The sequence below is a fragment of the Pseudophryne corroboree genome, chromosome 9, assembly GCF_028390025.1.
Source record: "Pseudophryne corroboree isolate aPseCor3 chromosome 9, aPseCor3.hap2, whole genome shotgun sequence".
Taxonomy (NCBI): domain Eukaryota; kingdom Metazoa; phylum Chordata; class Amphibia; order Anura; family Myobatrachidae; genus Pseudophryne; species Pseudophryne corroboree.
Genome location: NC_086452.1, coordinates 403,881,600 through 403,894,630, shown reverse-complemented (window position 1 = coordinate 403,894,630; position 13,031 = coordinate 403,881,600). Strand labels below are relative to the sequence as shown.

At 44.5% G+C, this 13,031-nt stretch overlaps 1 protein-coding gene across 1 annotated transcript; it reads left to right on the top strand.

The window, feature by feature from the left end:
* The first annotated feature begins 5,670 nt into the window (after positions 1-5,670).
* LOC134957082 (uncharacterized) lies at positions 5,671-8,021 on the top strand. Its single transcript, XM_063938832.1, has 5 exons — positions 5,671-6,140; positions 6,240-6,323; positions 6,456-6,527; positions 6,695-7,000; positions 7,090-8,021. Exons 1-5 carry the CDS (start codon positions 5,681-5,683, stop codon positions 7,968-7,970), a joined length of 1,803 nt encoding a protein of 600 aa, XP_063794902.1. The 5' UTR covers positions 5,671-5,680; the 3' UTR covers positions 7,971-8,021.
* Positions 8,022-13,031: the final 5,010 nt, after the last annotated feature.

Below are 13,031 nucleotides of genomic sequence, written 5' to 3'. Positions count from 1 at the left end.
CACTGCTCCCCGCTCTGATAGCACAGTCACACCCTTTAAGAACACCCCACCCATGTCTGCCAGCACACCTGGGCACCCGGCTGCACATCTGCAACGCTGACACCCTCCCCCCCCCCCCCGCCCGCTATTCCCCACGATACCCGTCCAAAGTTAGACGCCGCCTCCATCCCCCCTAGTCACCCCGCTGCCTGTCTACATTTACACGCCTAGCTAGACACCCCACTACATTACGCGCCCCATGTTTCACCGTGGCACTACAAGTAACACAACGCCCTGGCACTGCTCCCCGCTCTGGTAGCACAGTCACACCCTTTAAGAACACCCCACCCATGTCTGCCAGCACACCTGGGCACCCGGCTGCACATCTGCAACGCTGACACCCTCCCCCCCCCCCCCCGCCCGCTATTCCCCACGATACCCGTCCAAAGTTAGACGCCGCCTCCATCCCCCCTAGTCACCCCGCTGCCCGTCTACATTTACACGCCTAGCTAGACACCCCACTACATTACGCGCCCCATGTTTCACCGTGGCACTACAAGTAACACAACGCCCTGGCACTGCTCCCCGCTCTGGTAGCACAGTCACACCCTTTAAGAACACCCCACCCATGTCTGCCAGCACACCTGGGCACCCGGCTGCACATCTGCAACGCTGACACCCTCCCCCCCCCCCCGCCCGCTATTCCCCACGATACCCGTCCAAAGTTAGACGCCGCCTCCATCCCCCCTAGTCACCCCGCTGCCTGTCTACATTTACACGCCTAGCTAGACACCCCACTACATTACGCGCCCCATGTTTCACCGTGGCACTACAAGTAACACAACGCCCTGGCACTGCTCCCCGCTCTGGTAGCACAGTCACACCCTTTAAGAACACCCCACCCATGTCTGCCAGCACACCTGGGCACCCGGCTGCACATCTGCAACGCTGACACCCTCCCCCCCCCCCCCGCCCGCTATTCCCCACGATACCCGTCCAAAGTTAGACGCCGCCTCCATCCCCCCTAGTCACCCCGCTGCCTGTCTACATTTACACGCCTAGCTAGACACCCCACTACATTACGCGCCCCATGTTTCACCGTGGCACTACAAGTAACACAACGCCTCCCTCCAACTGTCCCCCGAACACCAGCTATCACCAGCCATGTACCCCAAGACGCACACCGCTCTCTCTAGCCATCTACCCCTCTCCCACCATAAGCTCCCCCACAGCCGTGTACTGCCCCTATACGCCCCAGCACACCGGAACGTCACCCCGTTCTCGTGCTGAGGTGCAGCCAGCATTCCCCATTGCACTATATGTGCCAAAATTACACCAACACTACAGCTACATAATCCCCGTCGATAAGTACTGCAAGCTCCATAATGGCAGAGTTTGCTTAAATTAACCGTTCACGGACAACGTTCCAAGATACATTCCGGTTACTGTTTTTTTTTTTTTTAAATTTGATTTAAATAATGCTATCACTGATGACACCAATCAAAACATAACATGTCCGTTCGCGCTGAAATCCAACCAATAAAATATACTCCTACATAAGACAAATCAACAGTTCAGTATAACCTGACGTATAGTGGTGCCACTAAATTAGCCAATAATACTACATGATTCCTACTTGAAGGAGGAGCGATGTTCCCGCACTTTTACACAGAATATAAACTCTGTCCCTCCCTTGCATAGGCGCCATTTGCTTGAGACTGCTAACTGGCTGTATACGGTCTGTTAGCGTCTTGTGATTGGCTTCTAGCGATTCTGATTTACATATCAGAGCTTTTCTGGAGAAGTGACCGTGACAAGAATTCTTCATACGAAGAGGAGAAGACCAATCCAGTTTTTTTTTCTCATCTTAATAGGTAAGCGCTGAGCTAAATGTACTCTGTCTTTCTATTACACTATCATGCTAAATAAACTGTCCCATGTTTCTTATTATCTCTTCCAACTGCTATCCCTGCCACTGCTGATTGGCATTATTTGTATATCTGTTACTGCAGTGTGTGAGATGTCGGTATCTGGCACTGCTTTCTGGCATAATGTGTGTATTTTTCACCGTTTGTTTGCCAAATGTGTATATCTGTCACTGCTTGGGTTCATTATTTGTGTATATGTCACAGCTGTTTGGCATAATTTCTGTATTTGGCACTGCTGGGTGGCATAATTTGGGTATCTGGCACTGCTGGATGGCATAATTTCTGTATTTGGCACTGCTGGGTGCCATAATTTCTATATTTGGCACTGCTGGGTGGCATAATTTGGGTATCTGCCACTGCTGGGTGGCATAATTTGGGTATCTGCCACTGCTGGGTGGCATAATTTGGGTATCTGGCACTGCTGGGTGGCATATTTTATGTATTTGGCACTGCTGGGTGGCATAATTTCTGTGTTTGGCACTGCTGGATGGCATAATTTGGGTATCTGGCACTGCTGGGTGGCATAATTTCTGTATTTGGCACTGCTGGATGGCATAATTTGGGTATCTGGCACTGCTGGATGGCATAATTTCTGTATTTGGCACTGCTGGATGGCATAATTTGGGTATCTGGCACTGTTGGATGGCATAATTTCTGTATTTGGCACTGCTGGGTGCCATAATTTCTATATTTGGCACTGCTGGGTGGCATATTTTGGGTATCTGGCACTGCTGGGTGGCATAATTTCTGTGTTTGGCACTGCTGGATGGCATAATTTGGGTATCTGGCACTGCTGGGTGGCATAATTTGGGTATCTGGCACTGCTGGATGGCATAATTTCTGTATTTGGCACTGCTGGATGGCATAATTTGGGTATCTGGCACTGCTGGATGGCATAATTTCTGTATTTGGCACTGCTGGATGGCATCATTTCTGTATTTGGCACTGCTGGGTGGCATAATTTATGTATTTGGCACTGCTGGGTGGCATAATTTGGGTATCTGCCACTGCTGGGTGGCATAATTTGGGTATCTGGCACTGCTGGGTGGCATAATTTATGTATTTGGCACTGCTGGGTGCCATAATTTCTATATTTGGCACTGCTGGGTGGCATATTTTGGGTATCTGGCACTGCTGGGTGGCATAATTTCTGTATTTGGCACTGCTGGGTGGCATCATTTATGTATTTGGCACTGCTGGGTGGCATAATTTGGGTATCTGGCACTGCTGGGTGGCATATTTTATGTATTTGGCACTGCTGGGTGGCATAATTTCTGTGTTTGGCACTGCTGGATGGCATAATTTGGGTATCTGGCACTGCTGGGTGGCATAATTTGGGTATCTGGCACTGCTGGATGGCATAATTTCTGTATTTGGCACTGCTGGATGGCATAATTTGGGTATCTGGCACTGCTGGATGGCATAATTTCTGTATTTGGCACTGCTGGATGGCATCATTTCTGTATTTGGCACTGCTGGGTGGCATAATTTATGTATTTGGCACTGCTGGGTGGCATAATTTGGGTATCTGCCACTGCTGGGTGGCATAATTTGGGTATCTGGCACTGCTGGGTGGCATAATTTATGTATTTGGCACTGCTGGGTGCCATAATTTCTATATTTGGCACTGCTGGGTGGCATATTTTGGGTATCTGGCACTGCTGGGTGGCATAATTTCTGTATTTGGCACTGCTGGGTGGCATCATTTATGTATTTGGCACTGCTGGGTGGCATAATTTGGGTATCTGGCACTGCTGGGTGGCATATTTTATGTATTTGGCACTGCTGGGTGGCATAATTTCTGTGTTTGGCACTGCTGGATGGCATAATTTGGGTATCTGGCACTGCTGGGTGGCATAATTTCTGTATTTGGCACTGCTGGATGGCATAATTTGGGTATCTGGCACTGCTGGATGGCATAATTTCTGTATTTGGCACTGCTGGATGGCATAATTTGGGTATCTGGCACTGTTGGATGGCATAATTTCTGTATTTGGCACTGCTGGGTGCCATAATTTCTATATTTGGCACTGCTGGGTGGCATATTTTGGGTATCTGGCACTGCTGGGTGGCATAATTTCTGTGTTTGGCACTGCTGGATGGCATAATTTGGGTATCTGGCACTGCTGGGTGGCATAATTTGGGTATCTGGCACTGCTGGATGGCATAATTTCTGTATTTGGCACTGCTGGATGGCATAATTTGGGTATCTGGCACTGCTGGATGGCATAATTTCTGTATTTGGCACTGCTGGATGGCATCATTTCTGTATTTGGCACTGCTGGGTGGCATAATTTATGTATTTGGCACTGCTGGGTGGCATAATTTGGGTATCTGCCACTGCTGGGTGGCATAATTTGGGTATCTGGCACTGCTGGGTGGCATAATTTATGTATTTGGCACTGCTGGGTGCCATAATTTCTATATTTGGCACTGCTGGGTGGCATATTTTGGGTATCTGGCACTGCTGGGTGGCATAATTTCTGTATTTGGCACTGCTGGGTGGCATAATTTATGTATTTGGCACTGCTGGGTGGCATAATTTGGGTATCTGGCACTGCTGGGTGGCATATTTTATGTATTTGGCACTGCTGGGTGGCATAATTTCTGTGTTTGGCACTGCTGGATGGCATAATTTGGGTATCTGGCACTGCTGGGTGGCATAATTTCTGTATTTGGCACTGCTGGATGGCATAATTTGGGTATCTGGCACTGCTGGATGGCATAATTTCTGTATTTGGCACTGCTGGGTGCCATAATTTCTATATTTGGCACTGCTGGGTGGCATAATTTGGGTATCTGCCACTGCTGGGTGGCATAATTTGGGTATCTGGCACTGCTGGGTGGCATATTTTATGTATTTGGCACTGCTGGGTGGCATAATTTCTGTGTTTGGCACTGCTGGATGGCATAATTTGGGTATCTGGCACTGCTGGGTGGCATATTTTGGGTATCTGGCACTGCTGGGTGGCATAATTTCTGTATTTGGCACTGCTGGGTGGCATAATTTATGTATTTGGCACTGCTGGGTGGCATAATTTGGGTATCTGGCACTGCTGGGTGGCATATTTTATGTATTTGGCACTGCTGGGTGGCATAATTTCTGTGTTTGGCACTGCTGGATGGCATAATTTGGGTATCTGGCACTGCTGGGTGGCATATTTTGGGTATCTGGCACTGCTGGGTGGCATAATTTCTGTATTTGGCACTGCTGGGTGGCATAATTTATGTATTTGGCACTGCTGGGTGGCATAATTTGGGTATCTGGCACTGCTGGGTGGCATATTTTATGTATTTGGCACTGCTGGGTGGCATAATTTCTGTGTTTGGCACTGCTGGATGGCATAATTTGGGTATCTGGCACTGCTGGGTGGCATAATTTCTGTATTTGGCACTGCTGGATGGCATAATTTGGGTATCTGGCACTGCTGGATGGCATAATTTCTGTATTTGGCACTGCTGGATGGCATAATTTGGGTATCTGGCACTGTTGGATGGCATAATTTCTGTATTTGGCACTGCTGGGTGCCATAATTTCTATATTTGGCACTGCTGGGTGGCATATTTTGGGTATCTGGCACTGCTGGGTGGCATAATTTCTGTATTTGGCACTGCTGGGGTTCATTACTTGTGTATATTTGTAACAGCTGGTTGGCAAAATTTGGGTATGTTGCACTGCTAGTATACTAATTATTATTATTATTATTATTATTATTATTATTATTATTAATATTAGTATGAATTTTTTTTTTTTTTAAGTTTTTTTTTCAGAGATGTCCGAGGAAGAAGCAAGGAGGCTTTCTCTATCCGCACAGGAAGAAGAATCCTCGGAAAGACAGCAACAAACATCACCAACCGACCATGGCAGAGTTTCGCATGAAGAAGCGGACTCGGGAGAAGAATCCAGCAGCAGGGCACCCAACTTCACAGATGAAGAAACGGACACCCTAATCAATCAAGTTGTTCATCACTCCTTTCAACTTTTCGGATCGCCGGCAAGAAATGTTCATCACCGATTCAAGGGAACGACGTGGAATGAAATCTCTGAATCAGTTTCTTTGGGAGGTGGGTTCAAGCGAAGCAACGAAAGTTGCAAGAAAAGGTTACGCGACTGTAGAAGATCCGTCAATCTCAAGATCCAAAAAGGGCAAAAATTACACAAGGATTGGGAAAAGAAGATGGAGAACTACTTCGTACTTGTGCAGGAAGAAATGGCAGGAACCAGTGCAGAAGGTATTATTTTTAAAAATTCTATAAAATTAATTTTTTAATATTCTTTTTAAAAAACTAATTATTTCAACAAAAATTTAAATTTCGTATTTCTTTCAAAAGGAGCCACAAAATATTCTACGCCAACAAAACATAGCACGCCACAAACGGAAACAACGCCAAAGAAGAAAACAAAATCGCAGAAAGGTTAGGGACATATCGTATTTTTATATATATATATATATATATATATATATATATATATATATATATTCAAAAAATATTTTGTATGGAAACAAAACTAATAACTACAGTATGTTCTTTATATAAATATTACAGATTCCACAGTTAAGGCAAAGAGAAGAGTTTCTTTTGGATATCCGACAACTGGAGGAGGTGCTGAGGATACCGGTAAGGCATAGTTTTTGTACATGAAATTATAAATTTTGGTACATGTATATCTATCAATGGGTATATACCTCTAGCTTGCACTGTTTGCGTATCTTTAGCTGTCTGTATTTCTGGCACTGCATATTTTTGGGTTATAATTATTGTATATATCTATATTGACATTTTAGAAACCCAGATACAGCATACAATATTGCCGATTGATTCAACACTGCAAGCAGCGACACTTCAAGCAGAATCAGCCCAGATGCACCCACCCACGGTGCAGGAAGAAACATCATCCCAACAGCCACTTCCAGAAGAAAATTCATCACAGGGGCACCCACAGACACTGCCAGAAGAGTCCTTTTCACAGAGCTACCCTGCAATTGGAGACCATAATCTTGTTGAAAGAACAGAGCAAATTCCGGACATGGAAACTTCAGGCAGTGTACCAGAAGTCCTTGAATCAAAAACACCGGAAACTACGCCAGGAGGTAGCAATTTTATATTTATTTACAATTTAGGAGTGTTTAATTGTGTTCAACTGTAATTTGTTAAACTAAATTATTTACTTGTATTACAGAGTCATCACTCAATCTAATACTGGAAGCTTTAAAGAACATGGACCAATGTAGAGCTGAAGAAAGCCAAAGGATTAATAATCGTTTGGACAACATGGAACAGAACATCGACCATATCAAGACAGCTGTTGTTCAACAAAATGACGCAATGATATCGCTGGCCCGATACTACGATCAACTTGTGTCAGCACATATGTCGGTGGTTGGACATTGCAAGAGCATGGAGCAGAAGATTGAACAGATCAGCACCCAACAAAATGAACAGCGGGATGGAGAATCCCATCAGGAACAACTCTGTCGACAACACAATGATTCTCTGGAACATATTTCATTGCAATGCCAACAGATTGGAACAGGCCTTCAAAGCATGCTACTGTGGCAACAACAGTGCAACCTAAACACAAGCATGATTTCAACAAGCCTGCAGCTGATGACAGACGAAGGAAGAAGATTGCACAGCGCACAACCACAGCAGGCAGAACGAAGTTCGGAAGTCACAACACCATCAAACAGAACATCAATTGATCAAGAAATGTATGCTCAAGAAGAGAGAGGAGATCTGGCTTATCAAAGAGCATTGTCAGTTTTGAGACTGCAGCGTCAAAGGTCAGAAGAATTGGAGCAGTCCATAATACAGCAAGAGATGTGGAACAGAGCACAGCAGGAGATGTTGGAACAAGCACAGACAGTTATGTGGAACAGAGCACAGGAGGAGCATGCCCGAGCCCAGGAGGAACATGCCCGAGCCCAGGAGGAACATGCCCGAGCCCAGGAGGAGCATGCCCGAGCCCAGGATGAGCATGCCACAGCACCGGAGGAGCATGCCACAGCCCCGGAGGAGCCGTCAGGATCCCAGGAGGAGCCGTCCACAACAGCAAACTAGCCGGACACAGGGACCAGTCCGCTAATCAAGCACAGAGGCTGGCATAGAGCTTGGCGGAGGACTTGCCAAGGGTAAGTCATCTAGCTTTTTCCTCTTTCTTTTCCCCAACAAGCTAGGTATTTGTCCGTAGCGGTGTGCTAAGTTAGGGAAAGGAGATCAGCAATGGTGTCAGGGACAGTTAGTGACAAGCAAAGGTATTTTTTTTTATAAACTGACTGTGTCTTTTTTTCTTTACAGCATACCGACAACTGGCAAGACCTAATCGGAGAAGGGTCCAGTCCGCTAATCAAGCACAGAGGCTGGCATAGAGCTTGGCGGAGGACTTGCCAAGGGTAAGTCATCTAGCTTTTTCCTCTTTCTTTTCCCCAACAAGCTAGGTATTTGTCCGTAGCGGTGTGCTAAGTTAGGGAAAGGAGATCAGCAATGGTGTCAGGGACAGTTAGTGACAAGCAAAGGTAGTTTTTTTTATAAACTGACTGTGTCTTTTTTTCTTTACAGCATACCGACAACTGGCAAGACCTAATCGGAGAAGGGTCCAGTCCGCTAATCAAGCACAGAGGCTGGCATAGAGCTTGGCGGAGGACTTGCCAAGGGTAAGTCATCTAGCTTTTTCCTCTTTCTTTTCCCCAACAAGCTAGGTATTTGTCCGTAGCGGTGTGCTAAGTTAGGGAAAGGAGATCAGCAATGGTGTCAGGGACAGTTAGTGACAAGCAAAGGTAGTTTTTTTTATAAACTGACTGTGTCTTTTTTTCTTTACAGCATACCGACAACTGGCAAGACCTAATCGGAGAAGGGTCCAGTCCGCTAATCAAGCACAGAGGCTGGCATAGAGCTTGGCGGAGGACTTGCCAAGGGTAAGTCATCTAGCTTTTTCCTCTTTCTTTTCCCCAACAAGCTAGGTATTTGTCCGTAGCGGTGTGCTAAGTTAGGGAAAGGAGATCAGCAATGGTGTCAGGGACAGTTAGTGACAAGCAAAGGTAGTTTTTTTTATAAACTGACTGTGTCTTTTTTTCTTTACAGCATACCGACAACTGGCAAGACCTAATCGGAGAAGGGTCCAGTCCGCTAATCAAGCACAGAGGCTGGCATAGAGCTTGGCGGAGGACTTGCCAAGGGTAAGTCATCTAGCTTTTTCCTCTTTCTTTTCCCCAACAAGCTAGGTATTTGTCCGTAGCGGTGTGCTAAGTTAGGGAAAGGAGATCAGCAATGGTGTCAGGGACAGTTACTGACAAGCAAAGGTAGTTTTTTTTATAAACTGACTGTGTCTTTTTTTCTTTACAGCATACCGACAACTGGCAAGACCTAATCGGAGAAGGGTCCAGTCCGAGAAGACAACAGAATAATGATGCAGGCATAGAGCTACCAAGGTATGCTGCATCGTATAAGTCTGATTTTTCTTAAGTCACAGAAGATAATGGATACACATTAGTTTTACGGGGTATGGACCAGTTCTATATTTGCCTTGTGCACTTTAGTAAATAGTGTATGGTGGATGCCTGTTGTATTCCCATACTAACAGACGCAATTTTATTTATTTGACCGTAGGAGCCGGGCACACTTGTGCAAGATTGTTAATTATCGGCTTTTGTTTTTCACATTTATCATGCAGGACTGGTTGACACAAGCCTGCATGCTTAGTGGGACTTAGGGTTGTGTGGAACAGGCCAACCTCATATGGGCTTACTGGTACTGTTCCACGCTGATAGGTGACTGATCTCGCAAGCGCAATGTTATTTTGGCAGATTACACTAACAGGCATCACAGGGAAGCGCATCTCCTGAACTAAGTCTGGCTCCACAGCGGTACCAATCCTTCTTAGTAAGGGGGGGGGAGCATTGTAGAATAGAAATAAAAATATAATTAACTTGATTTAGCAACCCAGCTGATTTGTAATTTTTAAAAAGTTGGTGTTGCGGTATCCATGTTCTGTGGTTCCATGTTGGCTCTGTGATAAATTGTGTTTTTCAATTTTCATGTGTGTGCGTGTGTCCCTTCACATTACAATGTCATGTTCATGTGTTTGATGCACAGCAGAGTGTCTATATTCCTCGGGTTAATATAGTAAATGTAACAAAACTATTAGACATTCTCAGGCGAGAGGGACTAATCAAAAAGATGCCATTAAAGGGATCATATCAAATATTTATATCAAATTTTAGCATACTGAGAAAGAGATGAAAAAGTTAACTCAGTCTATGGGTGACATGATGAATAGAGATTAAGTGACAATACCAGAGCCAGAGTCACAGACCCTTACCATTAGTCCAACAATGCGTACTGTGGCATATATGATGCAAGCTGACAATGATGATGAAGTGTCTTACGCAGAGTATGGTGATGTTTTTGGTCTGGGTCTGTATCTTTATTACAAGGGCTAAAATCTGTGATCTAAACCATAAGCCACATTATACAAATTACTGAGAAAATACGGAGGACATGGAGTCTTATTTCAATTTAATAAAAAAAATCATGTTTACTATTACAGCATCAAAATGGTCAAATGCTGTATTTGCAGAAAACTAAGTTGTGAAAAGTTGAGGTATGAGGGGACATGGTTATACATTAATATGGCTGTATTGAAAAATAACTCTAAATTTACTATTTTAATCTCCTTTTGCAGAACATCCATGATGGAAGAACCGAAGAATTTGGAACTAAATGATCATTGCGGCACAGAAGCCTTCTACAGTCAAAACCAAAAACATCAACCCTAAAGTCATTGTTCCAGGCATCAAATAAAGAAGCTGAAAAATGGGGGCATAGCTAAACTAGGACTTCAAAAACTGTAATCCAATGCTCGCATGATCACCAGCATTGATTGTTGGAACTGTTTTAAAAAAAATTGAGAATATTAACCACAAAAATCCATTATGTATGCAGCAGTGAGGCTATATGAACACGCTAGATGCTCATAGCATGCAGATGCACTCTGTTAGTGGCTCATTCGGTTACCTGTATTCCTCAGGATTCAAAATAAAGTACTTTATCTTGCATCCTAGAGGAAACTGGGGTAAACATTAGTACCATGGACAATAGACAGGTCCACTAGGAGCCATGTGCTTTTTAGTAGTGTTGACTAGCTAATCCCTCTATGTCGCTCCTAGTAGACTGTTTAGAAAATCTGCCTGGAGGAGAAATTCACAAGTGTGAGAGCTCCTGAGGATTTTAGCAGATTTTTATTAGTTTAAGGTTAGTATTTGACCGGAGAATGGGTTGGACCAGTATGCCTGCTTCGTTGGACTTGACACAAGGAGCACATGATGGAGTTATTCACAAGAACAAACAACACCCCTAACAGAGCATGAAGATATGAAGAGTGGTGAGTACAGTTCCGGCGTAACAATTAGCTTGTAGACTATGTATATGGCGGCACAAGGATACCATCTACAGACTACCACAGACAATAGACTGCGGAAGCAGACTACAGGAGAAACGTGTACATCCTGCCCTTCACAGGTGAGTCCATGTTTTTGGTTGAAAGCGATAAGTGAGTAACTAAGGCAATGGTGGGTAAGTATACATATCTTCCTTCCACAGCTATACCGGCTACGAAATCGTATACTGCCCCTATATTGCATTCCTTTTGGATGAATAAATAATAAAAGAAAAACACTGCATCCTCTATTACCTTGAGAGGGGAGTATTTGAAAAATGCAGCTACTGGTTTTCAGGAACAAAACTCAAAATCTGCTTACTCAAAGCCTTCAGACTCCCGGTGGACCCAACTGCCTGAGCAATAGGCAGGTGGGACCACGTTTTTAATTTTACGGATAACATATGGCCGACATCTGTCCTACATCCATGGGTAAAAGATCGTACTGCACAGGGGTAGAAGGACAGTTCTTTCAATGATTCTTACCTCACTTAGTTTTCAAAACAGGCTTACCACCTTCTAAAAATTAAAATTTGGATTCAAAATAAATCAATTTCAAAGCTGGTACTGAGCCCATTCATTGTACCATTTCCACCTCAGATAAAAAACATGGGTTGATACCCATTTGTGGGAATGAAAAAATAATGTTTGGTAAGGGGATTTTGGAAAATATAAGACAATGACCACATACACACTATATAATTTACTGTTAATAAAGGGATAATATCTTAAGAAATAGAGTTAAACATTTCTAAGCATTGTTTGATTTTAGGTACTATCAAGAAACAACGTGTACAGGGCCGGTGCAAGGTTTTTTGGCACCCTAGGCAAAAGTCAGCCTACAGCCCCCCCCCCCCCCCCTTCCCCCTCTATCAGTAAAAATTAGTTCTAATAAAGGAGTGAGGTGTGATCTAGAGTCTGTGCAAATAGCAGAAAAAGAAAAACTAGATATATACAGTATTGCATAAATGACATGTTAAAATGAACCCAGTTCCAAAACCAGGTAAGGTACAGTATAATACAGTACCACAATCTGTTGTTTTATATTATAGATAGGCACTATATCTCATTGTTAATAATACTGTGGGCTGAAAAGCCTGCAATTGTTAATAGGGCTCCTCATAGGGGATGCAGTTAAGTTGGCGACAGTCAGGATACCGACGCTGGGATCCCGATCACTGACACTTCTGACAGCCGGAATACCAGCTAACGGGCTATTCCCACTTGTGGGTGTCCACAACACCCATAGAGTGGGAATAGAACCTGTGGCAAGCGCAGCATGCCACCGAGGCTGCAGCATGGCGAGTGCATCGAGCCCGTAAGTGGACTCTTTGCACTCACCCTGCTGCTGGCATACTGACGGTCGGGATGCTGTTGTCGGTATACTGACGGACAGCATCCCGGCCGACCGTATAACATACTGAACCCCCTCATAGTGCAGCAGAAACTAAACGCTATGTGTCTGTGATAGGGGAATACAGTGCGTCCACATATACACACATATTACATGCAGATATATACACACACTCACATATACACACATATCACGCACACATACAGCATGCACATAGAGACACACACACATACAGCATGCATATATACACACATACAACATACGCGCGCACACACACACACACACACACACACACATATAGAAATATACACAGGCACAGCATGCACACAAATAT